The sequence below is a fragment of the Falco biarmicus genome, chromosome 10, assembly GCF_023638135.1.
Source record: "Falco biarmicus isolate bFalBia1 chromosome 10, bFalBia1.pri, whole genome shotgun sequence".
NCBI classification, from domain to species: Eukaryota; Metazoa; Chordata; class Aves; order Falconiformes; family Falconidae; genus Falco; species Falco biarmicus.
The window spans coordinates 774729-802113 of record NC_079297.1 but is presented as its reverse complement, the minus strand read 5'-3'; the positions used below and the strand labels follow the sequence as shown (position 1 = coordinate 802113).

The following is a 27385-nucleotide window of genomic DNA, read 5'->3' as shown; positions in this document are numbered from 1 at the left end:
CCCAGGGAAGTGCATTACCCAGGTAAGAGGCCCACACGCAGCAGGAAGCAGGAGCAGGGGTGGTTTGTACTGCCACTGACCATGTGTCCCTGGGGGCTCGCAGACCCTTGCGATGTGTAACTTCACCATCCACCTGCACAGTTTTGGGGCACAGTGTGACACCCTGCACTCCTTCTCGCCCAGCAATGGGGGATGCAGCTGCCAGGGAGGGTCTCCTGAAGCCTTATTCCCATGTGGGTATTTTTGGGCCGGTGTTGGCTGCAGCATGAGAAGAATGAAAGTGTCATGCTAACAAGGCTTTTCTGCACTTGATGTAGTGCCTGAGCCTGCCCAGGGCAGAGAGGGGGCTGAGAGCTAGGACAGGGCCTGGTGATGGTCAGCCAAGTCCCAGCAGCTGCCCTGGGACGTTGTGGTGGGAGGGGGGCAGAGCTGTGTCTCACCCTGGGTAAGCAGGCTCAGCATCGTGCTGGAGGGTGGGAATGCCAGCTGTCCTTCCTGTACTCTCCTTGTTTCTGTGGGAAATGTCTGCTCATCGCCCGTGGCAGGGTGTGCCTGAGCCCTGCTGGAACCCGTGGAGGTGAGGTACAGGTCCCTGAGGTTCTGTCCAGCCTCTGCCTGGGAGTCCTCAGGGCCTGGCCGGGGCAAAGGCACCTCTGTGCAGCTCAGGAACCCTTGAGGCCACAGGAGGGGCAGGTATAACTGCAGGGGGGGAGGCAGGCGCTGACTGTGTTTTACCCGGCCATGACCCCCTGCTGTTGTGCAGACCACCACCCCCAAGTTGGTCTGGCAGCTCCCAGCCCTGGCTGAGTCCTGGCTCCAGCCCACATTCCTCACCACGAGCACAAAGCACCAGCAGCCCATGCAGTGAGGGGGATGCTCTATTGCTATTCCTGTTGCCAGAGTTGCTCAGGGGTTTCCCTGGAGCTACACAAGGGAAACCTGGCTGGAGGCTGGGTGCCTCCATCTTTCCACAGCCCCTGCCCAGTGCCAGGGAGGGTGCAGAGCCCCCAGGGCTGCCCTACAACACAGGAATCTAGGGGTGAGGGGGCTGCAATGGGCTTGAATTGGCGCTAGCCCCCACTTCAGCCCCTGCTACAGCAGAGAGCAGGTATCCCTCTCAAGAGAGGCAGAGCATCATCAGCTGCCACAGAGACTGCAGCCCTGAGCCAGTGTGTGCATGGAGGACACTAGCAGACAGAATACTGGCGTGCACACTCCTAGTGCATGCAAAAGGCTGGCCAGGCCCCCGAGCAGGCACAGCAACCCTGAGCCTAGCCTTTGCTGTACCTGTGCTGCCAGTGTCCATGCGGTGCAGCAACCTCTGGCTGCATGCCACTGCCCTTCGTGGCAGAGCAAGGCTGGCTGGGGCTGTTACTCCAGGAACAGCTTTGCAGGACCCCTGCCCACTTCACAGGGTTCCTGACCCAAGAAACTGTGTGCAGTAAAGCTCCACGGAGATTGGTTTTTTTCCCTTTGCCAAGAGGCTAGCAGTGACGCTGTCATGCCTCTCCAGTGCTGGTCAGGAGGAAGGAAGACACAAATGCATCAGCCTGCTACTGCTGCCAAATGCTTTCTGGCTCCCAGACCCTGGGATCAAGCACTGTGGGAAGTGAGCACATAACATCAGACCAAACGATGGTGGGGTAGGTGCAGGCCTGTGCCAGGCACAGGCCCCACTTTTTCCACACCCAGCAATGTTCCTTAGACCTCTTAAGCTGCTTTGGCTGAGTGTCAGGAGGTGGGGGCTGGTGGTGAGGGAGGAGCAAGTGCGCCACCCACAAATGATATAATCCAGCCTCACACAAAGCTCATATTTAAAAAAAAACACCTTTATTTGACAACAGAAGAACAAACAAATTTATTTACAGTAGGTTTTTTTGCTCTGTAAATTTCATTCCAATAATCCCCTGCCCTCCCCGCTCTTTCTGGTCCATTCCCAGGGCAGCACCACTGGTCCATGGCACAGGCACAGCTTTACCACTCCTGCCCTGGGGGAGGAAACCACTTTGGTTTGACTGGGGCAAACTAAGGGGAGGAGACTAGAAAGCCTCTCCCTCCCCTGGGGGAAGGAAACAGAACTACAGGGGGGTGACAGGGGGAAGGACTACCAAGAAATAAGGGAGGGAGTCCTAAAATTCAGGGCTTTCCCCGGAAAGGGGGCAGAGGGCAAAAGCTGGATATAAAATGGAGCTCAGGAAGGCAAGGGGATGTTCACAGCCGCGTGATGAGCATCCACCCAAAGTGGTGCCCTCTGCCCAGCTGGGTAGTGCCGGAGCCATCCTTGAGCTGCACAGGGGCACCCAGCCAGGGCGACACACTGCTGGCGAGCCTTCCTACGGCCTCTGCTAGCACACAGAAGCTCCCTTCCCCTGTCACCTTCTCTCTGAAGAAAAGGGGGTGGGGGGCAATACCAGTTCTCAGAAGTCAGTGCTTTTCCCTTCCAGGCCCCATCATCCCACAGTGTGCTGCTCCCCCAGCACTGCTGGCTCTAACCACTGCAGAGCACCAGGTCCTGTGGATGTTATTATCTCTAGTCATGCAACTTAATAATCAGGCTAATTACCTAGGATTAGTGTTTCTCAGGATAGATAACATAGGTGCATACGTATCGCTATTTAACTTACGTTTTACAGTGAAACAGCAATATCTCAGTCCAGGACCAGCGCAGCACCCAGGCTCCCGCTCAGTGACAGCAAGTGTTGCCCAGCAGCCCAGAACCACCACCAGGCCAGGCTTGGGGGGCAGCCAGCTCCCAGCAGACACCAGCTTGTCACTAGAGGTCACCAGCACTGCAGAGCTGGGCACAGCCACACTCAGCCCTGGAGAGCAAGAGCAAAGAGGGGTGGGAAGGGGAGCAACAGGACTCGGTCCCTCCGTGTTCAGTGGGCAGATCATTAGCACTTGGCTGATGAGACAGCTCTGCTTTACGGGAACCATGGTCTGCAGGCTGTGAGCGCTGCACTTGCAGAACAACACAGGTGCCCATGCCCACAACACACCTCTTTCCAACTGTTTTTTTAAAAAAATAAAAAATAAAAAAATAAAGAAGTTGGGTACAAAATTTCACAGTCAGCTTTGCGTCCACCCCCAGCAGCAGCCTGCTGTCAGCGTTTCACAGGCTCTGCAATGCGCTTTCTGTTCCAGGACAGAATGTGCACATATTCAGCAGGAACTCAAGAGAAACACAGGGAAGTTGTGGAAATTCTTATAGAAGAAAAAAAAATAATCCTGTAATAAATCACAATTAAAGGGAAAATGTTTCAACAAAAAGTTGCTAAACAGCACCATAGAGATTTCTACTGGCAGCATCTGTAACACCCTAAAGCAGAAAAGGAGGGTCCCATATTTTCCATGTGAAAAAATGCCACAGACTTCAGGTTTCCAGTTCATCCATCCTTTGCCCTTCCCTGGGCAAGGCAGGGCTCCTGGCCAGCACAAGGTACCAGAAAGGCCCTCCACAAACAAAAGGGGGTGGGGGGGTGGGAAGGGATCAGAGATTTGGGAGGAAAGGCTTTCATCCGTAGTCCTTAAAACAGACACCAATTTAAAAAAAATAAAATTTTCTCTTTCTCTCCCTGAAGAAATGGTGTTGGCTGGACCGTTGTTTACAGGGGAGAAAAAAAGAAGTCAGCAGGTTTTCCAAGGGGAGCTCCACAGTAACCGTCAGCCGCAGCAGGAAGAGGTCAGTGAAGCCACAAAGGTCTTGTCACAACAGCTGGGTTGCAGTGGCCGCATCCTCCTGCGCACCTGGGGCACCATCCTCAGCAGCAAGGGCAGCAGGCAGGGGGCATCTCCCCAGCGAGAGGGTGGCAGGATGGCACTGTCCTTCCTCTGCCCCCTCGGCTGAGGGAGACACCGGAGCCCCTGGAAGGCAGGAGTCCACTTCTGAGATAAGCTACTCGGGGGGGGGGGGGGGGGGGGGGGGGGGGCGGTGCACACAGACAAGTGGCACAAGGCTGGGAAGGTCGGGCACCCCTCAGGGAAGGGCACCCTGTGGGACCTCCCCTGGGGGGTTATTTGGAGATGGAGGCTCCCAGGGGCTCAGTCTGGGGCGAGAGGGGCAGCTGCCCCCCCTGCCGCTGCAACTCCAGCTCGGCTGCCTTCTGCAGCGCCACTTCCACCAGCAGCTGGAAGCTGCTGAAGTCATCGCCGAAGAGCTCAGGGGGCGTGGGGGGCGGCGTGTTGAAGAGTCCGCTGGTGGGGCTGGCCGCCTCAGCCCGGGCCAGCAAGGTCATGGTGCTGCTGGTGGCACCCAGCAGCGCTTTGGGGGCAGGGTCTGGCTCTGCTCGCTGGGGGCCAGGGGGCTTCTCCCAGTCGGGGCTGTGGGCACTGACCACTGTCAGGTTGCTACCCAGCGCCTGGGCAGGGTGGCACAGTACCTGCGGGCACACGGACATCGACAGCACCTTGGAGGCCCCTGCGGCCGTCACGGGAGGTACCACCAGCACCCCGGAGCCGGCTGCAGCCCCCCGCGGCAGGGCCACGTCGCCAGCTTTGCCCCCTCGGCGGGAGATGGTGAACTGGTTGGGGTCCTTCCCGTCCTTGCGCAGCATGTCAGGGAGCAGCCGCCTCCTGGCGTTGATGAACCAGTTGCAGATCTGGGAGGAGAGAGGGGCGCAGTGCTCTCAGCCCGAGGCTGCCACGCAGCTCCAGCAAGAGGGCAGCAGCCCAAAGCCAAGCCAGCGGAAGCCCCCATGTGCAGCTCCCACACACCCCCACAACCACAGGTTTCCCCCCACCCCAGGCCCTGCACCTCCTTCCCATGGGGGTCCCGAGAGAAGCCCTCCCTCTGGAGTAGGCGGCACAGACGGGCACACAAACTACCAGGGACACCGCATGGCATCACCCGCCTGGGGAGCTGGGATATGCGAGCTTGGAGCCAGTAGCTTTAGGGAGTTTGTTTGGTTTCTTTTTTGTTTAAACACGGCCATCGCTTGGCCCTGCCACCAGCACACACTGGACCGTCACTTTGGGCAGCATCTGTCCCCAGCACCACCGTGACAGCAGCATCCCCTCTGCAGGGAGGAAAAGCCTATCCCTGTGGAAGGCCACAGGTTTGGAAACCGCCGTTGTTCAGGAAGCCCTGCCCGGAGCAGGCACTGCTTTCTCACCTCCCAGCTTTCTGTGAGGGAGACACGTGGCTTCCCAGTCATCCTGGGGACCTGGCATTGCTGCGGTCCTGACCCCTGGCCGCCAGCGCCTGGCTGCAGCTCCCCAGGCTGCTGGGCTGGGCAGGAGGATGCACAAATAAGCAACTGGGGGGTGTCTGGCCCGTGGCTGCAGCAGAGCCCCACACTCGAGAGGCTCCCGGAGCGCTCAGATCGGCACTGCTGGACCAAACCCCACACCACACCAGCCTTGCCCTACGTGTCCCACACCTGCGACCCAACAGGCTTCTCATCAGATGGAGCAGCCCCCACAGTGCCCTGCTGCGTCACCTCAGATGACAGAAGTCCCGGTGACAGCCTTCAGCTGGCCCCGGGAAATGCCACCAGGCTGAGACCCCCTGCCCAGGGCGTACAGCAGCCGCCTCTTCCCCAGGCACACGCTGGCTGCGGGGGTGCCACGGGGCAGTCGGCGCACAGCAAGGCCACACTTCGACACAAGCCCACATGCCCACCAACATCCTCCTTGGTCCCAGAGAGCTCGGGCACGGGCAGCCAGGCACCTGCCAGCCCCGCTGCTGCAAGCACTGGGGCAGACCCCCACAAAGCAAGCACCGCTGTGCCAGCCCCGCTCTGGACGAGTCCAGACTCCCACAGCTACAGACCTGTCACTGCTGGCCCCACCACTGACTCCAGCCCTCCTGGGACCACCAGCCTCCCCTCAGAGCAGCTGCCCGGACACAAATCGGTTGCGCAGCCAGCATTTAAAGGAATGGATTAAAATTAAAATAAAGGTTTCCTTGCCAGCCAGGAAGAGGGAAACCAGACAGCCGCTGCCTACACACCGGTGCCTGGGCCACGGCCGCTGGCCAGGGCTGTGCTGAGCCCCGAGGAAAGGAGCTGGAGGGGCAGAGGAAGCCTCAGGGGGTTCAGCTGCAAACCTGGCCCTTGCCTGCTTCCCTGCGTGCAAGGGCTGTTTCTCACCCTGCCATGCCCCCAGAACTGGAGAACAGAGCGAAGCCCCCATTCATCTTCCACCCTGCCAGGCTGGAAGGGGCGGGGACGGGGCCCTGGGTGCATAGGGGTCCCCCTGCCTGGAGCCTGCTGGCCTTCATGCGGATCAAAGGGGCAGGCAGCCTCTCCCCGACACCCAAAGCTGGAAGAAGCAGCACCGCCTGCCCCGCTGCTCAGCAGGGCTCCTGGCTGGGCACCCGTTGCAGCACCACTAGCCGGCAGCCAAGAGCAGGGCCAGGGGGCTCCGGGGCAGGGGCCCACCGCTGGGTCAGGCTCCCCTTAACGCAGCTGATACAACTGGGGCCAGGTGGGCCAGGCAGTGCGTACTACTGGAAGCCACCCACCGGGGGTCAAAGCCCAGCCCCTCCTAGGATGGAGGTCTCCTGCCTAGCTCTGCCTGCAGGGGGGTAGCAGCCCGGGCCCCTTTGCTGGGGGGTGCCCAGGTGAACAGCATAAAGCATCACCACCCTGAAACCCTCCCACCTGTGGCAGCTTTGACTAACAACAGGATAAAGCTCGGCTTGTTCCCATCCCAGTCCCTCCATCTTCTGCCCAGCCCGAGTTCTGCTCGGAGCTTCCCCACGGGGGGGCTGCCCACGTGCCTCCCGCCGCCTCTCAGCGGTAAGCGGGTCTGGCCTGCCGCGGCCTTTGGGCTCTTCGGTGGGCCTGTCCCCGGCCGGCCCCCAGCGCACCGGGGCTGGCTCCTACCTGCAGCACGGAGAGGCTGGTCTGCCCCGAGAGGCTGAGCTTCTCCTGCTCCGAGGGGTAGGCATTGAAGCGGTGCTCGTACAGCCAGTCCCGGAGGATCTTGACGGACTCCTTGGGGAGGTTGCCCCTTCTCTTCCTCTTGTTGGACTGCGAGGGGTCCGGGGATGTGGCGCTGTCGTCCTCCCCGAGGTCGCTATCCGACATGGTGGAGCTGCCCGCCGACCGCCCCTGGCTGAAGCCTGGCAAGGTGGAAAGCGAAGAGCATCAGGCAGCGTCCCGGCCGGGGGGGGGGGGGGGGGGGGGGGGCGGCCGGGGACCCTCCACCGCCACCTCGAACGTGGGGAGCGGCTCATCCCCTCCTCGCCCGGCCGGGGGGAGGGGGGGGGCACCCAGCGGCAGAGACACCCCCTCGGGGGGAGGAGAAGCCGCCGGCACCAGCGGAGACAACAGCCCACCCCAGGGCACCTCGGCGCTGGGCCCCGGGGGGCGGCGGGGGGTGCCCGCGCGTGAGCCCGTCGCACGCCAGCGGGTTCCGGGGGGACCATCGAGCGTGGTGGGGGGGGGCGCAGGTAGTTAAAGATGATCTCGGCAGGAGAAAAGGGCCGGGGCTGGGAAGTCAGAGTTGCTTCGGGGAGAGGGAGCCACGCGGGGTCATTGTGCGGCGGGGATGGAGGCGGGGGCGGCCTCGCCGCGCTGCTGTCAGGGGCCGGGGGGGGCCCGACGGTGCCCGCCGCACCCCTCCCGCAACAGGTAGCGCGGCGCCGCGGACACAAAGCCGGAGGAAGCGGCCAGCCCGCCCCCCCCCCCCCCCCCCGGGGGCGGGGGGGGGGGGGGGGGCGGTGAAGGAGAAAGAGACGCTGGAAAGTCGCCCGCGGCCCCGCACCCGGCAGAAACCGGCCCCGAAACATCCCGAGCGGCCGAGCAGCGGCGGCCAAGTTGGAAACGACGCAGAGCGGGAACAAAACCCACCCGAGCGCGCCCGCCCGCGGCTCCCGCAAACTTTTCCCGCGGGGGCGGCCCCGGCCCGCACAAAGCGGCGGCGCCGCGCTCCCCCCGCGCCGACCCGCGGCCCGGCCGCCCGCCCGGGACTCCATGTTGGCCGCCCGCCCCGGCTGCGCGCTTACCCCCGGGCCGCCGCCGCCGCCTCGGCCCTTGCATGGGCCGCGCCGGGGTCGGTGCCGGGGCCGGGGGGCGTCGGGACCCTCCCGCGGCGGCGGGGCGGGCGGCCGAGGCGCGGCGAAAAGTTTTGGGTGGGCGGCGGTGACAGATGCCGAGACAGAGTTCCCTTTGTTCCCGAGGAGGCAGGAACTCGGCCGGGCCCCCCGCCCCCGGCCCCGGCCCGCCCGCCCCCGGCTGTCACCGCCGCGGCACCGGGCAGCGAGCGGCCGCGCCCCCGCCCCGCCGAACCCCGCGCCGGGACCTGGCGGCAGCGGAGGGACGGGCTGTGCCCGGGCACCCACCCCCGGACACCCCCACACTGGGGCACCCATGTAGGGACACCCACACTGGGGGACTCGCACCGGGACACCCCCACATCGGGACACCCTCCCGGGGGCACCCCATGTAAGGGCACCCACACGAGGACACCCATGCAGGGACACCCACCCGCTCAGGGGCACACCCCGAGGCACCCACAAGCTCTTTCCCCGCAGCCGCGTTAAGGCTGAATCCTGTATTGGAGCACCGGGGGGTTACTGGTGGCCGTGGGCAGGGAACAGGCAGACATTGGTTGCGGGGCCAGGCCCGTGGGTGACAGCCCCAGGGACCTCAGACCACCCTGAGGCACCACCAGTGCTTCCTTTGGTGGCTTTTTGACTTACAGAGTGGGAAATCGGAAGCTCAGCATGTCACCGTGCCCATGAAACTGGAAAGTGGCTCCAGGAGAGGGTGGCAGAAGAGGCACCTGGTGGGGCCGGTGCCATGCCTGGTGCTAGCAGGCCAGGCAAGGGCTCCGGGGGGCTGGCAGGGCTGCCACTGCTCTCCCTGTGCCTCCCCCCTGCAACCGCAGAGCCCAAAGGGACCTTCTGAGCGTTGGAGACCATTTTGGAGTTCTGGCTCCGTTTCTGCACCAGCATGCTGCTGGCCCAGGATGCGGCTCCCATGGGATTTCCCCACCGGTGCTCCATGCGCTGCTGCAAGGTGGGGCTGGTGACATCCTTACGCCCTGCCAGAGGCTCAGGACAGGCAGGTGTGCCGCACTGAGCACAGCACACACAGCATCCCCAAGGGTCACCGCATCCTGCACCATCTGCCTCCATGCAGAGCTTGTCTGCAGTGGGTCTTTGTTGGCACCCTGGTGCTGGAGCCAGCCTGGGGGCAACCCCCCACTTCCAGGCTCCACCACCTCTGCAGGCTGTGCTGCAGCCCCCCACCCACCCCTCTTTTCTGCTTTCAGGGAAATAGATTGCTATTTGTTCCGGTATTGAGAAAGGCTGCAAAAAAACTCCTTTGTGATAGTTTTTTGGTCTGTGCAAAGCAGATTGCATGGTGCAATAAGGGATTACACAGGAAAAAAAATATCCTTAAAGCATTTGTTTAGTTGCTGCTCAATCTTCAATGCCCTCGGTGAAACTGTATCCAAAATTGCTGTTGCTCCGTTAATGCGCACTGTAGGCTGGTGACCCACAGGCAAGGTGTGGGGCTGGCCCTGGGTGCAAATCCCGTCAGCTGCAAGTTTGCAGCAGTGCATGGTGCATCCCCTGCCCCACCAGCCCTCTCGCACTGGGCTCACTCCTGCCTGCAACCTGAGGCCGGTACCAGGCAGGGCGCGCTTGTCCTGTCCTGCCCAGCCTGTTCGGGTGGGTGACACCACAGACCTCCGCTGCCTGCCACCCCGGCTCTGTCAGCTGCTGTGCCCAGACCCGACTGGCCTCTCAAGCAGTCTGCGTTTAGCTCCCACCCTTTGAGAAAGGCCGTGTTAGTCTTCTGCCTAATGGAGACAACGGGGAAATGGTGCCTGGGCTCAGACGCCTGCCCAGGGCCGGGTCGTGTGGACGCCGCTTGGGAAAAATCCCACCGAGTGCCTGAGTGCAGCATCTGGGGAGCCTAAACAGCAGCCTGGAGCAGGAGCCAGGCAGCTCCCAGCGGATGGGGAACTGGGGAACCAGCAGCCCTGTGGGGCGAGGGGCTGGAGCTGGGGCTATGGCCCATCTCCCTGCCTGCCCTGGCCAAGGGCTTGCCCAGGCTGGTCCTCCAGCGGCCAGCCCTGCAAAGCCTGGCCCATTGACATGATAATGCTATTAAACTTCAGCAATTTGAAAAACAATCAGGGAGCAAGATCCCAAAGGGGGATGCTGGAAACTCCAGGCAGCCTCCAGGGCATTGACCCATCCCAGGCAGGACTCCCTTCCACCCTTTGCCCACCTTCTGATATTTAATCTGGATTTTTGGCATGGAAATTTGGATTTGGGGTTGGCTGTGCCAGCTGTTGGAGACAGCCTTGCCCGTGGGCCTGGCTCTGGCTCTCCAGCAGCAGGGTCCTGCTCCCTGCTCAGGACCACTGAACTCCCCGCTGGGATTCCCCCAGTAGGACTGGTCCTGGGAGCAGTGTTGACAGGCCTTTTTTACTGGTTTCACAGCCTGCCTTTGCTCTGCAAAAGCCAAGGCTCGATGGCCGCGGGCTGTAGTTGTGGTGGTGCTAATTAGGAAGGAAAGGCTAGCTGGGTCTGTCCTGCACTGCCCAGGGATGGAGTGGGAGCCCGGGGCTCGTGCTCCTTCACCCACCTCTGGCAGAGCTTTACGTGCCAGTTTCAAGGTTTGAAGGTGATCATTGCCTGCTTGGTGAGGAGATGGACAGTGTGCGGGTAAGGGCCAGTGCATGCCAGCGGGCACCGACAGCAAACAAGCAGCCCCACGAAAACACCCCATGTCTGACTGTTGGTGCCACAGCCCCGCGCCACAGGGCTCGCCCGCAGCCAGCTGGGGCACGGGTTGCTTCACCACCTCTGGCACTGGGGCCCCACGCTCCATCTCCCCCTGCCCCTTCCTGAGGGGCAGCTCTGTTGTCCCCATGCCCTTCCCGGGGGGCCTGGGGGACACCGGGCTGCCCACGAGCCAGGAACGTGCCCTTGCAGCGAAGGTGGCGAGCGGTGTCCGGGCTGCACCAGGAGAAGCATCACAGCAGGTGGAGGGGGGGACCCTTCCCCTCCGCTCTGCACCCAGGAGGCCGCTGCTGGAGCACTGGGCTCCCCAGTACAAGGGAGACACTGGGAGAACGTGGGCTGGTCACACAAGCTGATCCTTTTGGGTCAGCAGGGTGGAACGTTGCTCCTGGATGCAGCTGCCTCCAGAAGACAGCATGCCCTCCACGTGGCAGACACTTTGGGGAGGCTGGAGGCCCTTTCCCACTCCACTCGGTTTATCTGCAGCCTCAGCCCATCTACCCCGAAGTGGCATCTGTGAGACACTCACTTTGGTGTGCTTCCCAGTGAAGGGCGCTTTTTAAAAAGCATCCCGCCCTCCAGCAGCCTTCAGGCCTGGGACTTCGCTCTGGAAGTGGGAGAACTGCAGTTTTTTCCCTGGTACAGCAAGGAATTAGGGAAGGAGTTTGGCATCTGCAAGCCTGGAGGTGGGCTGGTTTGGGGCTGTTGCTGCAGAGCACAAGCCATGACCCTGGGAGAGCACATGTTCAGCCTTCCACGTCTCCATGTCTCTCATAATTTAGTAATTATCATAACTCGTCCCATCAGCAAAGGCAGCAAATGATGCTCGAGCTGGTTTTACACAGGTTAGGGAGCAATGTGGCTTTGAAAAGAGGCTGCCCTGTTGGAGAGGGCCCTGGCTGGCCATGGCAGCAAGGTGGGGAGATGCGGTGCCCACACCTGTCCCCCAAAGCCACCAGGCAGGCAGGTGGCACGGCACAGCACAGCGCTGGTCCTCGAGGGAGCCACACACAGCATGTCTCCATATCACACCCATCAGGTTTTATATGCTTCCCGAATCCCTCAGATCACAGGCTCTAAAACCATAAAACAGCTGGGGAGGAGGAAACCAGGTGGGGTTTCTTTCATGAAGGGAGTGCGGGGGGGAGAGGGCAGAGACGCTTTCTGTGCTGCGGCCCCAAGATGGGGATTGCTCAGGCTCAAGGCAGCCAAAACCACTGCAGGCCAGCGCTCACGGGGACGTTCACCCTGGCCCCAGGGACCAGTGGCGTGGTGGCTTTGAGGGGGCCAGTGGCTGCTTGGGGGGTGTCACAGCCAGGCTGGGGGTCCCAGTGGGGTGAGCCTGTGGGTGGGAGAGGTGATGGGAGGGGAGGTCTGGGGCTGATGGATGGGTACACAGCGGTGTGGTGACAGGAGCACTTCCCCTCCAAGCACGACCCGATGCAGGGTGCTGATCCTGGGACGTGTTTCCCATGGGGGGATCCTGCTGTGGGGCAGCAAGGGGGGCCGGGGAGGGGGCGCATGTGCAGGAGGAGGCAGAGGGGGTGAGCGGCCCTGAGCTCTAATCGTCCTTGTCCTTGGCTCCGTGCTTCAGGATGCGGGTGAACTCCACGTAGTTGAAGTTGCCCTTCTTGTCAATGGGTGCCTCCCGGTACATCTCATCCACCTCCTCGTCGGTGAACCTGTCTCCCATGGTGGTCAGCAGCTCACGCAGATGGTCCTCGTGGATGAAGCCTGCAGGGACGGCAGGAGGTGGCTTAGCAGAGGACACTGCAGGAGGGCTGAGCCCCTCCCAAAGACAGCCCTGCCCAGCTCTCCCACTCTGGAGCTGCTGGGGGACCATCCCCAAGGATTTGGCCCCAGCCCTCGCCCCAGCTGCACGCCCAAGGGGCAAAGGGCCCAGGCAGGCAGCACGGCGGTGTGCAGGCAGAGCCCGAACCTGATGCCTCCTCATCGAAGCAGGCAAAGGCGTTGCGGATGACGTCCTCCGGGTCAGTGCCATTCAGCTTCTCCCCGAACATGGTGAGGAACATGGTGAAGTTGATGGGTCCCGGTGCCTCGCTCATCATTCCCTCCAAGTACTCGTCAGTGGGGTTCTTCCCTGCCAGACACAGCGGGGGTGTGGGTGCAGGGCCACATTCCCCTCCACAGCACCCAGCCCCATGGCCAGCCCATGCACCCAGCTGGCTGTTTTTTTTTAAATTGCAGAAGAATTTGCTGGTGCATCTCCACCCACCCCACACACAAGGGAAGGGGGTTTCGGCAGCACCCCATGCTCCCCCCATGGCATCTCTCCCCATGCTTGAATCTGTGCCAGAGGCCTCCTGAAACCAAGCTCTGCCCAGCTCAGCCTCGAGGAAGATGCAGGAATTCATCTGAGGGTTACCAGGAGCTAAACCCATGGCTTTTCCCCATTACCCTGGCAGCTGGCCCCAGCACCACCCGAGGAGAGGGGCGGTAATGGCCCCACAGGAGCCTCGTGCTGCTGATGTCCCTAGTGCTGCTCCTACCATGGATGCACCAGGGACGGTTTAACCTCCTCTGTGGAGCTCCACATGCCCCCGATGCCCAGCCCCCCTGCTCCCAGAGCTGAGGCTCATGGGGAGGAGGGGTCCCTCCCAGGGCCGGGCAGGACCTCCAGAACAGGTTTGGCTGCCGGGTCAATCATTGCCAGACCTCCTGAAGCACCGTGGGAGTACCTCAGGGAGCGGGAGGTGGGAGCTGCGGCTTGCATCGAAGGAGAGCAACGGGCTCTGGGTGGGAAGCATGGCCAGACCTACAGGTCTCAACCAGCCGAGGCATCACACCGGCACACGTACTGGCTTCTTCTGTCCCCCAGGCTGAGAGCAACAGGAGGACTTTGTCCTGCAAGGGGTAACCCCAGGTGATGTTCTGGGGTGAGACTACTCAAATACTCAGTGGCTGTGGCTGGTGGTTGCTCCTAGGGCAGAGCTTCTCCAACCCCACGGGTCTTGTCCCTTCTAGCGAGCACAGCTGTGAGAGTGACACACCAAGCTGCTGCCCTTGGGTGCCTCCACAGACGCACCCTCTACAGTCAGCTGGTGCCAGCAAAGACACACACACACACCCCCCAGCCCCATCTTGCAGCTGGCATCGGGCTGGCCCAAAGCAGGAGGGCTGTGCCGCAATGGCAGCCCACCAAAGCCGGTCTGCAGCACCAGGTCACCTAGCAGCTCTCCCCACTTGCCGAGGAGGTGACGTGGGAAGAGAGGCTGAGGGGCACCCGAAGCACGGGGGTAGGGATCCCTCACCAAGGGAAGCCAGCATGTCGTGCAGATCCTCCTTGTCAATGAAGCCGTCACGGTTCTGATCAATCATGTTGAAGGCTTCCTTGAACTCCTGGATCTGCGACTGGTCAAACATGGCAAAGACATTGGAGGTGGCACGCTGGGGCCGCTTCTTGGTGGTCTTGGCTTTGGCACGCTTGCTGGACATCTTGGCAGCTGGGGTGGCACCTAGGGGCAGGGTAGCAGGCAGGAGCATCAGAAGGACTGGGGGCAGGCAGGGCCTGGGGGGCTGGAGCAGAGGCAGGGACACACAACTCCTGTGTCTCCTGTGCCTCAGTTTCCCTGGCCGTCCCATAGTTGGGCAACAGTGACATAAGGCAGTTGTGGGGTTGGATGTGGGGGCAGGTGAGACTCAGCCTCTAACAAGTCCCCTGGGAAGTCACAAGTGCAGGCAGTGCTCACCGGCACCCCTTCCCCAGGGCTGTCCCCACAGGCAACAGGCAGGGCTCCCCGCCAGCACCCTCGGCCCCCAAGCCCCCAGACCTGCTTGCTGCCTGTCCCCTTTGCACCTCAGGCACAGGGAGAGATGCCAAGCCCAGCACCCAGCATCCCCCCGCTGCCCTCAGTCCCAAGGGCCATGGGGATGGCTGCCTCAGCATTTTGGGCAGAGCTCAGCCGTGGTCCCCCCCGGCTCCCTGGCAGGGCTCTCCCCAGCCCAGCTCCCAGGGTGATGGGTCTCCCTGGTTTCCTCCATTTCGCTGTGCAAAAGCAGCCCCCAGCCCTGTCCCCGAGAGGTGGACTCGGCACAGCACCCAGCACCCAGCGGGAAGGGGTTATCTGCTCCGGGCACATTCCTCACATACCACTGCCTCCCTTCCCCCTCCGTCCATCCATCCCACCTCCCACCGCCGGGCCAAAGGCCACCCACCACCTCCCTCCCCACCAGGGAACGGGGCACTCCACACTCTGCCCGGGGAGCCCACAAGAAGGGCCCTGAAGTGGAGGGGACAGAGGGCTAGTGGACCTCTGGGGGGGCTGCAGAGCCCCTGCGGGCAGGGGGAGAGTAGCCAAGCAACACCAGGACTGTGGGGCACTGAGGACTGGTGCTGTTGTTACAGGTAATGAATAGCAGGAGAAAGGAACAGCCCGGAGGGGCAAAGAGGGGGGCAGCAGTGGGATGGACAGGCTCTGGGGACATGGCTGGGGCAACCTGTGTCCTGTGAGGAATGGCAAAAGGACCATGTGGACCCCAAACACCACCGAGGCAGGGCCATGGCAGGAAAACCTGGTCTTTCAAAGCTGGGGGGGGGTCCTGCCCCCAGCCCATGCTGGCGAGTGCCCAACAGAGCTGGGCTGGAGCAGAGATCCCATTCCCACGCCGAGATGGTACCCAGGCACCTTCACAGCCACAGAGCACGGGTTTGGTGATATCCCCACACTGCCAGGCTGAGGGATGCAGTCAGTGTTTAAGACACCCTGTGCCATGGGTGCTGAGGACCCAAATGGGGTCTGTAGACGGCCCTCAGCACCCCCAGCAATCACCGATGTTGCCTGAGGGGAGGATGCTCAGACCTCTCCCAGGCAAATCCTGCCAGGCACAACTCAGCAAGGTGTCAGCGGAGACCAGCATGGCAGAGGGACAGTGTCAGCGACTGGCTCAGCACTGCCCTTCGAGAAAGGCTGGGGCAAGGTCAGCACAAGCAGGAGATGCTGCTCGGAGCCCTCAGGTTTCCACCGCTGCCACTTCTCCCTCACATGCAGCCCGGTGCCTCAGCATCCCCATCTGGGTCAGCACCTGGCATGGGCAGCAGCTGGGGGGTAATGTTAAATTGATGGATTATTGTAGAGGAATTGTAGAGGAATGAAGGCAGGTTAATTGAAATTGATAATATACAGCTGTGGGCTGGCTTCAGGGGCGGTGGGTTGGCTGACTGGATAAGGTGCAGCTGTGGCTGGTTCCTGCTGAGTAGTTAAATGGCTCTAAGGGGCATGGGAGAGGAGCACTGGATGAGGAGGCACCTGGAAGAAGCAGAGGGAGGAGAGTTAAGGAGAAGGACACAGCAGAGGCAAGAAGCGGGGTGGACTAGCCTGAAGAGTACGAGGAACCAGCATGAATGGTAGGTGAACCGTTGAGACCTTGTGGGGGATTGGTGGCTGTGCTGGAGCAAGGCGTGGGATCTACTTACTGAAGCTAACCTGGTATGGGATGGTAAAAGCCTTGTTGCAGCTGGCTAGTTTTGATTGTGCTGCAACAGATTATGAATGAATTCTCAGGGGGAAGAGCAGAGTATTACACTGTGTGCCCTGTGCCCATGCTGCCTGGGTTCCTGCCCTCTCTGGCAGGGGACACAGAGCAGTTAAGGAGCCACATTGTGTTGCATAAAGCAACACTGCCAGCAAGCTGCACACCTTCAGCCATGCCTGGCTGGTCTGGCCACCTGTGTGTGCTGCTCCAGGATCTGCTTCCCACCTGGGTCCTTGATGGTGATGCACCCAGGGGAACCACAGGACCTTGGGGAGCATCCCTGCCCAGTGGGACCCCAGTGCTGGCATGGAGTAGGGCAGAGCAAACAGCCGCCTTCTGCACCCACCTAGCTCCTGCCAGCCCTCCCCAGACCATACCTGCTTTCCAGCTCTTTCCCTCCCCTCTTGCTGTTCCTCTTTCAAGGGGCTGTGGAGGTAGGAGCTGGAGCAGGCACCAGCCTGGTCCCCACCCTGCTGCAGTCCCCAGGCTCCCTTAGCTGGGCTGTGCTGGCAGGGCATCCTGGGGGCTATGTTAAGTGCCAAATTCCCACTACGGTGTCAGTGCCAACAGGGCTGCCCAGGACCATGGTGCCCAGCCAAGCTCTGAAGGGGCTGGGGACTCTCCCCCCACCCTGACACCCACTCCCATCCTACTGCAGGAGCAGTCCTCCATACCACAGAGCCTGGCAGCACCCACCAAGCCCAAGCTGTGCCCTTCATCTGCAGGGAACATGCTCCGTGTCCCCTGGGAGACAGTTCCCCCCTCGTCCCCATGAGCCCCTGTAGCTGCAGTGTCCTCAGCCCCATCCTTTGAGCTGCCCCAAGCTGACCTGGCCACACCTGGTGCCAGACAGCAGTGACCCCGTCATCCCCCAGATGCTCAGTTCTTTCCCCGTGCCCACCAGGAAAGGTGTTTATCACCAGCCAGCTGAGGAGAGCAGCAGGACTGGAAAGCCCTGCCATGCCTGCGGTGGGGTGGGCAGATCTCGACCCCCACAGCCCACTTCTTGCCCGCTGCTCCCTCCAGCACTGCTGCGCTCCCTGCGGCAGGACAGCCACCTCCTGGCCCATAACCGCCCCAGGCAGCGGCTTGGGGAAACTCAGCAGAATGCCACAGCTTTGCTGTGCCAGGTCTGAGCCAGCCGGCACAGGGCTCAGCTTTCAAAACACACAGAATTATTAGCAAAAGACTAGAGAAATTAGCAGGAGTTTTGCTCCCACCACATGAATTAATATTATCCAAATATTTACCCTGCCCCAGCTGTGACCAGCAGCAGAAGCGCAGCTTGGCACCCTCTCCAGAGAGATGGTTCTTGTTAGGGGGATTAAGCATGATTTTGACAGCACATGGTTTTGCTGTTTGATCCAAAAATATGCCCTTGAGAGATGCTTGGTCCCAAGTTCCAGCTCGACCTGGTCATCTCCTAATCATCCTATTTCTGCTGTTAGTAGTCCTCTTTGGGCTGGCTGGGACTTGGGAAGAGACTTTTTTTTTGGGTCAGTGTGGGGAAAGGTGCCTCTTGCGTGTGACAGAAGTGATTTGCAGCAAGGCCTGGTTCAGCAGGGGCAACCCGTGCTCTGCACAAGGGCTTGCTGGCTGCATTCCCCGGATGCCCAGATCAGGTCATGATGCCCTGCATGCTGGGGTAGATTTGGCCAAGCCAGTTGGTGTAGCCACCAACCCCCCCGACCTCCTACTCCGCAAGGAAAAAAAAAACAAACAAAAACAAAACAAAAAACAAAAAACGTATGGAGACTAGTCCTGTTCCTGCCATCCCAGGCTGAAAGCCCCATCCCAGCACTGCTCCAGCCACTGACCTCTGACAGCAGAGCTGAGGAGCTCGGCACTGGGGTGAAACCCCACCTGAGTCAGACACAAGGGGCCATGGGGCTGGGAACTGCCACGTGTTTCCTCCTTGGTAAAAACCAAAGGAACAACCCAATCCCGGTGCTGCTTCCTGGCCATGCTAGGGAGGGTGGGATAAGCCAAAGGGACATTGTGTGCTACTGGGGCAGCCAGGCCCTGTCCCATCCCCATCCTCCTCCCTTCTGCCCGCTTCCACCCTTCCCTACTCAGCATCTCCTGCGCTGCTCCAGCTCACTATCCCAGCAGCGAGCCGCTGCTGGCCCAGCGGGCTGGACTGGCTCATAGCAGGTCTGGCTGGCATGCAGGAGGGGTGCCCGGGCATGGAGGGGATGGGACAGCTGCCCTTGCAGCAGCAGCAGCCTGTCCCAGGGTGTTCCCATGTATTCAGAAGCTGCCATCACCCATGATACACGGCTCAGGGTTTCCCAAGGGGTTGCTCCTCGAAAGCTGGCTGTGCAGCTGCAGGAGCCACCTCTAAAAGCACTGACAAGGCTGCGGCACTGCATGGGGCTGCCCTGCAGCCTCCAGCACAGGTGGAGAGGGACACCAGCTCCTGCTCACCAGCCAGCAAGCAGGTTTCATGTAGAGACTGGAAGGAGCTGGGCAGCATCAGAGAGCCAGAGCTAAGTGTGCAGCGAGCGCCAGGAGGGAAAGTTCATTGCAGCCCTCCCCCAGCTCCCACCACACACTGCAGACCTGGCCAGGCCCATACATGGCTGTGGGGCTTGACTGCAGGTTTGGCAGACGGTTTCTGGGCTAGCTCCATCCCACCAAGTTTAGGCAACAAGGACCTCACTGTGCCCATGTGGCACATACAAACCCTCCTAAAGCACATCTTCTGGGGCCACCCTGAGAAGGCATGCACAAACACCATCACCATGCAAAAGACCCAGTGTCCAGCACCCTTCTGATGCCTGGGGAGGCCATGGGGCGAAGGTCTTCATGGCCTCAGGCTACCAGCATAACATGCCCTGGACGGGGTTTGACACTTTCACAGGAGAAGTCAGGGACTCACCTCAGTGGGGGAATCTGGTGGCAGAGCCTCAGAGGGGGAGGTGACCACAAACTCCTCCTACAGCCGCAGGCAGCCTGCCAGTGAAAAGAGGGAAAAAATTTCAAGTGACTGAAGAAACCCAACCATCTTTGGTCAGCTGCAGTGGTTGTTGATGCTTGGGGATGTTCTGCTCCAAAGAATGCTGCTTCGGCCGCTGCTTTCTCCTACGCATCCATGTTTTAGAGTCTCCCTGGCTTTTATCACAGTTGTAGTGTTTGGTACCAAAAGGGTATGCAGGAAGGGAAGCCAAGAGAATCTCAAGTTTTCATGGACAAGGCTAAATAGAACACAATGTATCTCTGTGCTTAAGACTGAGGGAAATGAGCTAAATAAAGCTTTTTCTGCCTTACAAGTTTATTGCCTGAAGCTTCTCACGGGTCACTGGGGAGGTCCCTAGAGCATCACATATGCATCTGGATCTTGGCTCTGACCATCAGCAACAAGACTTGCAGGAAAAACAGCTGTTCCAGGCAGGAACAGCTCTCACAGACTGGGTGGTGGGTGAAGCCATGGGTGGCAGGATCTGCTCTTGCAGCACGGCGAGCTGGGGAAGCCAGGAGGGATGTCCCAGCTCCAAGTCGTTGCAGACAGTTACCGAGAGCTTTGCTCAAGACCGATCGTTCCTCGGCCTTTCTCGCGCATGGGACATCCCTGCCGGCCCCCGGGGGGAGCGCTGCCCGTGTAGAGGGGTCCCTCGCAGGGGCGCACCGGGGCTGCTTCTACCGCTGCGGCACCCGCTGCCCCGGGCTGGCCCCGGCACCAGCTCCAGCACCGCAGCGGTGGGGCACCCGGGGCTGCTTTCCCCTCCCGGCGCTCCGCAGGGCAGGCGCCCGCTCCCGTCCTGCCGCTTCCCCTCCGCGCTGCTCCCGGCCTCATCCCACCGGGGCAGCCCCGGCTCCATCCATCCCTGCTGCCCCGCTCCCCAGTGCCGCCCGGCCCCCGTCCCGTCCCGCCCGGCGGAGCCGTCTCACCTGCACCGGCGGGAGCTGCGGGCGGCCGGCGCTGCTCTGCCGGGGCGCGGCGCTCGGGGCGGGCAGCGGGGCCCCGGGGCGGTACCGCCCGCCCCGGCCCGGCGCGGCACGGCCCGACGCGGCCCATACAAGGCAGAAGAATGCGGCGGGGCCGGGGCGGCGGGTCGGCGCTCCCGGCCTAATATAGACGAAAGGACGGCGGGAGCGGCCCACGCGTGTCCGCCTGCCCGCGGGGGGACTCGCAGCTCGGGGTGGCGCCGGCGGCTGCGGACCAGCGCGCCCCTGCGCCCCCCGGCCCGCTGGCACGGGGGTGCCGTGCTCCGCGGAACCGCGGGCGCCCCCGTGGCCACCAGCCAGGCCTGCAGCCCCTTGGCCCGTCAGGGTGGGTACGGGGAGGGGGGGCCTGGGGCATCCGAAGGCTGCGCCGAGGCGGCCTGGAGGGTCCCGGAATGGCCCAGCGGGACCAAGCTGCCAAGGGGCCGGTGGCCAGTCAGTGCCGAGCCCTGCCGGCCCCGGGCGGCAGGCCTGCAGAAGGACCCGCTGCACAGCCCCTCGAGGGTGCTCTGCAGAGCGGCCTGGACGGGAGAACAGCTGGGGGCCTGCCCGACTCCCACGCCGGGGCTGGAGCCCAGAGGAATGCGGAGCTCCCACCCTTCACCTGAGGCAGGGCAGCGTCGGGGCCCAGGGCGCCCTGCAGGGCGGCAGGTCTTGCTCACTTGTGCTTTCCATCAGCAGCCCCGTGCCCCAGCCTGGTCCTGCAGTCACCAAGAGGAGTGCCCGATCCTGGGGTCTCCCCTTTGGGAGGGTGATGCCCCCCCCAGCATCACCCTAGGGGTGATTTCGCGTTGATTTGCAGGGCCCCACGACACCGGGGCTGGAATTCAGCCTGCCGAGGAGCAGGCAAGTGGAAGAGGGAGCATTTCTGAGAGGGATTCACCCAACCCTGGAGCGGGCAGCTGGAGCAGGGCTGCTTTGCCCAGGCACTGCCAGCAGCTCTGTCGCTGCCCATAGAGAGGCGGGAGCTCGAGGACAAGGACCATACCCTGCCGTCACGCCTGGGCACTTCCCAGCATAGCAGAGCCGCACCAACGGAATGGCATGGAGCACACAGGCTGCACTCACAGTGACACCAGCGAAGAGCAGAAATGAGCAGTGACACAAATCGATCTTCAGCTGCCATTCTCCTGTGGGCCATCACTACAGACAATTAAAAAGCCAAAAATCCCACCTGTTTCATCACTGATGCAGAAGCAATGGCCATGCCCTCCAGCAGCCCAGCCAGACCCTGCCCAGGGAATGGATTTTGTTCCTGCTGGTTCAGAAGACCAGTGACCTGCTCTGCCAACAACCTGCCAGACTTGGGGGCACCCTAACCATGCCCCTGTGCTGCTTGGATGAAATCTGCCAGGGCACCGCCTGCTTTGGGGAGCAGGGGAGCCACAGAGGTCATTGGTGGCAGGTGCCCTGCCTGTTTCCCCTCCAAAGGACAGGCTGTGCTGAGGGAGGAATCAGGAGGCGGTGAAATGCAGAGATGGGTTTGGAAATGCTGCTGAGTGCCATGCCAGGGCAGAGGCGACCCAGGGAGAGTGCAGAACTTTTGCCATGCCTGTGATCTGGCCACAGGGTCCCAAGAAGGTTCAACTTTTTAGCTAAAATATAGCGAAAGAGAAAAAAAAAAAAAAAGAAAAAGAGAACAAATCCCAGGAATCAGACAGCTCAAGCTGCCACCCCATGGCTGGTCCCAGGTTTTTCTGTGCTGGAGGAAAGACCCGGCCTCAGCTGTGCCCAAGTGGTCCCCAGGAGCCTGACAGGAGGCAGGACCCCCCCTCACTGAGCCCCATTTCCTTGCCACTGGGCAGTTGTCAGGCTGGGCCCGGGGTGGAGGGAACTGGTGAATAGGGGCAGCACAGATGTGGCAGCTCCTCACGTGCTTTGCAGCCTCTGAAGCTGTGTGCATGTTAGGGGCTGCGCTAGGCCACCTTGCACAGCCCCTGGGGCTCTCCCCTGAGCCTCATCCAGCCCTTCCCACCTTCTCCTGCCTGTGCCCAGGGCTCCCCACATAATCCTGCCCTACTTCCACAAGCCTGCCAACACGCATCCCTTACTGGGGGCCTGCTTGTACCCCTGTGACATCCTCTGGCACTTCTCCTTCCTCCTCCTGGTACTTTCAAACCTCAGTTTAATAGTTTAATTTGCTTTTCCCTCTGGGCAGTGGATCAGGCAGTGGAGATGGAGTAAAACAAACCATTTTTTTTTTTTTAGCAAGTTAATTTTAGATCAGTTCCCTGATCCAGGTGTCTCATTGCTGTGCAAGTGCTTCCTGCCCTGAAAGATGGCGTGGAGCAGGAGCATGGAGCTGGGGACAGTGAAACTCCTCATGTGCCTGAAGTCCTGGAAGAGATCAGCCCTGGGGTCCTGCAGTGACTGTGCCCATCGCAGAGGGGAGGGTGCAGAGCAGGAGGGGGGCTGCTGTTTCCCAAGCACCTGAGGAGCACGCCAGGGGCACGACTGGAGCCGGACCACATGAGACCTGTCCACTCGGCAAAGGGCCCAGTCATGGTGGGGGTGTGAGGGGCAAAGGTCTCGCCGGCAATATGGGATGACCCTGCACTGTGCATCCCCTCCCTGCTAACGCAGCGTGGGTCCGTTGGCTTGGACCAGCCTTGGGCTGGTGGCAAATGCCCAAGCGGCTGGACATGTTCAGGGGCCTGACAGCTGGAGCGGGGCAAGATACTTTTCAAGTCCCAATGTATCTTGCATAATCTGTATCTAAAGCACACGGCCTCAGCTGGAAGCCATCAGCAGTCTGGGACAAGGACACATCTGCCTGCTCCGCCCTGTGCTAACCGCGTGTGGCTCAGGTGGGTCCAGCCTGCTCCTGCAGGTTCCCAGGCCCTGCTGAAACGTGCAGCAGCTGAAGCACTGAGCACCACAGGCAGGGCAGTTGGGCTCCCCGGCAGCTCAGCACCTCACGCCTTGGCTGGTTTGTGCCGCAGACAGAAATGCAGAGCCTCGGCCCAGCGCGCATTAATGGGGAAACGGAACCGCAGCCCTGACAGCCTGCCAGCACCCAGGGCTGTGCGGGAGCAGGCGGGGAAGGAGTAACACCACACGAGGGACCCTGACAGGGCCGGGGCTCAGCACGCCCAGCGAGGGCCACCGCAAGGTCGAGGTCGTCCAGCAACGCCTCGCATGGCCCCAGCAGCACCGAGCCGGCCGGCCCTCCCCGTCCCCGCCTGCTTCGCCGCCGGGCCGCTGCCCTCACGGGGCGGGGCGTGGGGGCCACAGGTCTGGCCGAAGGGCCGCTGCACGGGCCGGGGGTCCCTCCTCGGCCCCCCCTGGGCGCCGGGCCGCCGCCCCCGAGCACCGCGCTCCCGCGCCAGGCCCCGCCCGCCCGCCCTCAAGTCCCGCCTACTCCACGCCTAGGCTCCGCCTCCACCCTGCTCGGCTCCCCGAGCGCAACACGCGCCGCGCTTCCACCTGGCCCCTCTCCGGTGCCGTAGGGGGCGGGCGCTCTCCGGTCACGTGTAATGCGCGGCGGCGCCGGGATTGGCGGAGCGGGGGCGCGGGCGGGTGACGGTGCGCGGCGGCCGCTTCCGGGCCGGCGGCGGGGCCGGCGGCGGGGCCGGGGCGCGCAGGAGGATGAGCGGCGCGCGGCGCAGGGAGGAGCCGCCGCACGCGCAGCAGCACACGGTGGTCAACGGTGGCGCGGCCGGGCGCGGCTCCGTGTGGGGCAAGGCCCTGCGCAGCGACTCCGCCTGGCACGACAAGGTGGGGCCGCGGCGGGGGTCGCTCACGGGGTGCGGGCGCGGGCCTGGGCCCGGGTAGGGCCGGGGTGTCCCGCTGCCAGCCTTCGGCCCGCTGGCGGGGGTTGAGAGCGGGGCGCGGCTCCCTTCTGGCGGTACCGGGGCCGGTAGCCGGTGCTGCTGCCTAGCCAGGCGCGGCCGCGACCTGTCCAGGGCTCTCGCCCGGCCGTGCCCGGCGGCGTCGGAGCCGCCGTTGGGCGAGGAGGTGGTGGCGCGGGGGCGGGCCCGGGCCGCAGCAGGCTCGGCAGTGCCCGGCACGGCGGCTGCAGCCGCGGGGGCGGCGGGTAGTGCCCCCGGTGCCGGCCAGGCGGCTCCGAAGCCTGCCGAAGTGCATCTCGCCGGCAGCGCCGCGTTGTACCGTGCTTCGCTCCCCGGGTGCGCGCCCCCGCCGCCGGGGGGCCGAGCCCGCAGCCCCCGTGGAGGGGCCCGGGGCCGCGTTAACGCCGCGGGACTCCCACGCTGGGGGCCGGCGCGCCGTGGGCCGGCGCCTCGCTTACCGGAGGGCTCGTTCTGCGTGTGTCCTGGGACCGGGCGGCCCCGCTGCTGCGCCGTGCCCCACGGCAGAGGCCGTCCTTCACTGCTCCCGGGCCCGCAGCCAAAGGAAACAAGCTGCGTTGATGCTGGTATCTCAGTTAAATTTCGCTTTTGGATTAAACTCTTCTAGGTTTAAATAAAACATTACTTCGTGTAAGTAAAAGAAAACTAGAAATGGAATTTACTTTAAGAAGATGGGGATAAATATATTTGCAAATCCATCTGACCAGTTCAGGTCTGAAGGGAAAGGGCAGCAGCAGGAACAGGCTTGTGAGAGTTTCTCCGTTTCAGTGTCACAGCGTGGGTATGTTCTCACGGAAGAGTAAGGTCATGGCAGTTGTTCAGCCGTTTGCAGTCTGCTTTGCTGCACCAAGCCCTGCCATCCCATGTGCAAAAAGAGATTTGGTTTCTACAAAATCCCATGCATGTGCTCAGCTTGTACATTTTGCTCATGTTTGTCAGCAGACCTTCCAAGTGTGAGTAAAAACATGTCACCCACAGACCTCCCAGTGTTTTTAGCACTAGTGAAGCTGTTTTTCCTCTGTGTATTTCCTGTGTTCTGTAATACTCCTTCCTCAATGTCAGTGCCTCTTCCTGCTGCTTCCTGTGCCCCCCAGCAACATGCCTGCAAGGAGCTCAGTGCTCCTGCAGCATCCCAGGTCCTGCCATACCCCTAGCATGGCCGGGGCCTGTGGCCCACCTGCTGGGGACATCTACTCCCTGGTTTCTTGGCTTTGCCAGCATGGAGAAGGTGCAGACTCTGCCTTGCTTTTCCTTGGGGGACAGACATGAATCTGTGTCACTTTGTTCTTAGCAGTTGCTGTTGCTTACAGAACTGGTGGAGCTCTCCCATACTCGACCTCTTCCCCCTCTGACAAACTGGGCAGGAATGTCAGAGTTAGTGAGGGGAGCAATGGCAGGCTGGTTTGATGCAACAGGATGTGAACTGAAGGCTAAAATGACTGAGAATTGTGACCATATCTGGTGTGGATTCTAGTCTTCTGCATAGAGCCGAACAAGTTTGCACATCCTACAGTAAAATCATAAAGGCTGTTGGTATTATGGGGTATGCTGGGGCAATCCCATCCTTGGGGAGGCTAGAGAAGAAGATGCAAGCAGAAGTGCTTTTTATGTAAAGCACAAGTCAGCGTTGTCCAGCTGGAATGCTTACAGTTGTATTGACCCTGTGGGCAAACAGGAATGACCACTTCACTGCTGCTCTGAAAGAATGCAGATGCACTTATAGTATGTGCAAGACAGGGTTTGTGGTTTGGAGTTGGCGTGAGGACTGGCTACTGGTACCTCTTGTTTCTGGGTAGGGGAGGGCCTGGGGCACTGAGAGTGGCTATAATAGTCTTAAAGCATTAAAATTTTATTCCAGTGAATTTTTATATAAGTGAATCTTTAGTAAACAGGGGGACTAGATACTTGTTCACCTCTGCTGTTAGCCCATTGGAGGACAAAGCCATGTATTTAATTTGGAAGCAGAGAAGTCCAGAGTACATGAAGCCACAAGCTGCTTTCATCTGCTCTGAGTACAGTATCTTATACTTGGAATGGAAAATTAAGCATTCAATGTGTTAAATTTTCACCTGTTAATTGTGTGATGCTTTACAAAAAGGAAAAAGTAAATGCCAAAATCTTTCTTGTGCTTTATCTCCTCAGGACGAGTTTTTAGATGTGATCTACTGGTTCCGGCAGATCATTGCAGTTATTTTGGGAATCATCTGGGGAGTAGTTCCACTGAAGGGATTCGTGGGAATAGCAGTGTAAGGTTTATTTCCTTTTCTATCTCATGTACTTTCCCACATTTGGATTTGACTTGGTGTCTGGTTTAAAGCTGGGCTAAAAACATTGGGCTGGCCAAGCACAGTCTCTGTCTGCTGTGTGTCTTAAAGCCAATGTTGTTTAAAGCCAGACTGTTATTTGTCATGGAATTCATACAAATCATAACGTGTCTTCATCAGCCTCTTTCTCTCTTCTCAGCCTGATTAATGCTTTTTTAAAAATTACTTGTTTTATTAATATTAAAGGGGGCAGGGGTAGAAGGAGGGAATGAGAGGTTCAGTTGACTTGTGAAGTGACCTGTTTCCTGCATGTGTGAATACTAGGCTATGAGTATGGTGCCTAGTGTGGCTACCTAAGAAGTAAGGCCCATAGAGGGGAAGGTGTGGTAGTCCTTCTCTTTGAGTCAGGAGACCTCCTTGGAGAAGAGGTTTTGTTAGTAGACGAGAGGGGCCGCTTATCTTTGAAAAAGAAAAGGTTTTTTCAAAACACCAAAGACCATAGGTAACAAGCAGGCAAAGTGGCGCCATTGGCAGTGCTCCCGTGGTGCTCCCAGCTTGCTGAGGTTGTTCTTTCAGCCATGGTGTGGCGGGAAGGCAGTGCCTTAGAAGGGTATATATGCATCAGATCCCCACTGGGACATAGGATTCAGGTTACCTCCTAGCAGGTGTCCAAAGGCTGCAGTGAGTGCTCTGAGTTACGCAATGAAAATTTCTTTGGCCCTGACAAGTGCCTGAAAGTTTCTGCAGGGGACACCGGAGAGACACCTGCTTTCTCAACACCAGCTGTGGGAAGTCACTGTGTCTGCTCTGGGGAATCTACATTTGCAAATGTCTCTGCCTAGTCAAGGTCTCCTAGTCAAGCACACAACCTCACGGCTTTTCTTAGGCAAAATTGACTTGTCATCTTGTCCCTCCTCCTGAGCATCCTGGCTGTGGCAAGAAAGTGGAGGGAGCAGCTGCAAGTGTCTCTAAGAAGAAAAAAAAAGGTTGAAATTTAGGGAAAAGGGTCTGTAAAGCAGTGATGCTCCAACAGGAACTCAATAGCTACATGCAAACAGTTAAATCTAAAGTGCCCCCAGTAACAGATATGCAGTAGCTGAGAAGTATTGTTCTTACTTAGTCATCCATTAATTCACAAGGCACCTAAGCCAATTCCTGTGATAAAT

The 27385-nt window shown here is 60.6% G+C and overlaps 3 protein-coding genes and 1 long non-coding RNA gene across 5 annotated transcripts in view; 1 reads left to right on the top strand and 3 right to left on the bottom strand.

Moving 5' to 3' along the window:
* Positions 1-3931: 3931 nt before the first annotated feature.
* On the bottom strand, positions 3932-9001 carry TGIF2 (TGFB induced factor homeobox 2). Of its 2 annotated transcripts, none has more exons than XM_056354797.1 (3): positions 7952-9001; positions 6828-7066; positions 3932-4598 (listed from the first exon to the last, which is right to left on the bottom strand). In XM_056354797.1, the coding sequence occupies exons 1-3, from the start codon at positions 7983-7985 to the stop codon at positions 4014-4016; spliced, it is 858 nt and encodes a 285-aa protein (XP_056210772.1). In that variant the 5' UTR covers positions 7986-9001; the 3' UTR covers positions 3932-4013. The 2 variants fall into 2 exon arrangements, with proteins under 2 accessions (XP_056210772.1, XP_056210773.1); XM_056354798.1 differs by lacking the exon at positions 7952-9001 and adding an exon at positions 7797-7935.
* Positions 9002-11728: 2727 nt separating this feature from the next.
* On the bottom strand, positions 11729-20218 carry MYL9 (myosin light chain 9). The gene is made up of 5 exons (XM_056354870.1): positions 20093-20218; positions 19083-19156; positions 13981-14184; positions 12648-12809; positions 11729-12442 (listed from the first exon to the last, which is right to left on the bottom strand). Exons 3-5 carry the CDS (start codon positions 14162-14164, stop codon positions 12270-12272), a joined length of 519 nt encoding a protein of 172 aa, XP_056210845.1. The 5' UTR covers positions 14165-14184; positions 19083-19156; positions 20093-20218; the 3' UTR covers positions 11729-12269.
* Positions 20219-23669: 3451 nt separating this feature from the next.
* The window catches only part of RAB5IF (RAB5 interacting factor), a 7034-nt gene continuing 3318 nt past the window's right edge, over positions 23670-27385 (top strand). The window contains exons 1-2 of the mRNA XM_056353658.1: positions 23670-23863; positions 26098-26201. Of these exons, the coding sequence (XP_056209633.1) occupies positions 23735-23863; positions 26098-26201 (233 nt within the window). The 5' untranslated portion in view covers positions 23670-23734. The remainder of the gene's footprint in view (positions 23864-26097; positions 26202-27385) is intronic.
* LOC130155868 (uncharacterized) overlaps positions 26909-27385 on the bottom strand; it is a 7332-nt gene continuing 6855 nt past the window's right edge. Inside the window, exon 3 of the long non-coding RNA XR_008824240.1 lies at positions 26909-27187. This is a non-coding gene — a long non-coding RNA (uncharacterized LOC130155868). The remainder of the gene's footprint in view (positions 27188-27385) is intronic.

Coding starts and splice junctions, on each gene's coding strand:
- TGIF2 (XM_056354797.1), bottom strand. CDS start 7,985: ATGCAAGGGCCGAGGCGGCGGCGGCGGCCCGGGG. Junction 7,067..7,951: donor GCGGCGGCGGCGGCCCGGGG/GTAAGCGCGCAG, acceptor CCACCTTGCCAG/GCTTCAGCCAGGGGCGGTCG. Junction 4,599..6,827: donor CCAGCCTCTCCGTGCTGCAG/GTAGGAGCCAGC, acceptor CTCTCCTCCCAG/ATCTGCAACTGGTTCATCAA.
- MYL9 (XM_056354870.1), bottom strand. CDS start 14,164: ATGTCCAGCAAGCGTGCCAAAGCCAAGACCACCAAGAAGCGGCCCCAG. Junction 12,810..13,980: donor CGACATGCTGGCTTCCCTTG/GTGAGGGATCCC, acceptor TGTGTCTGGCAG/GGAAGAACCCCACTGACGAG. Junction 12,443..12,647: donor CTTCGATGAGGAGGCATCAG/GTTCGGGCTCTG, acceptor CCGTCCCTGCAG/GCTTCATCCACGAGGACCAT.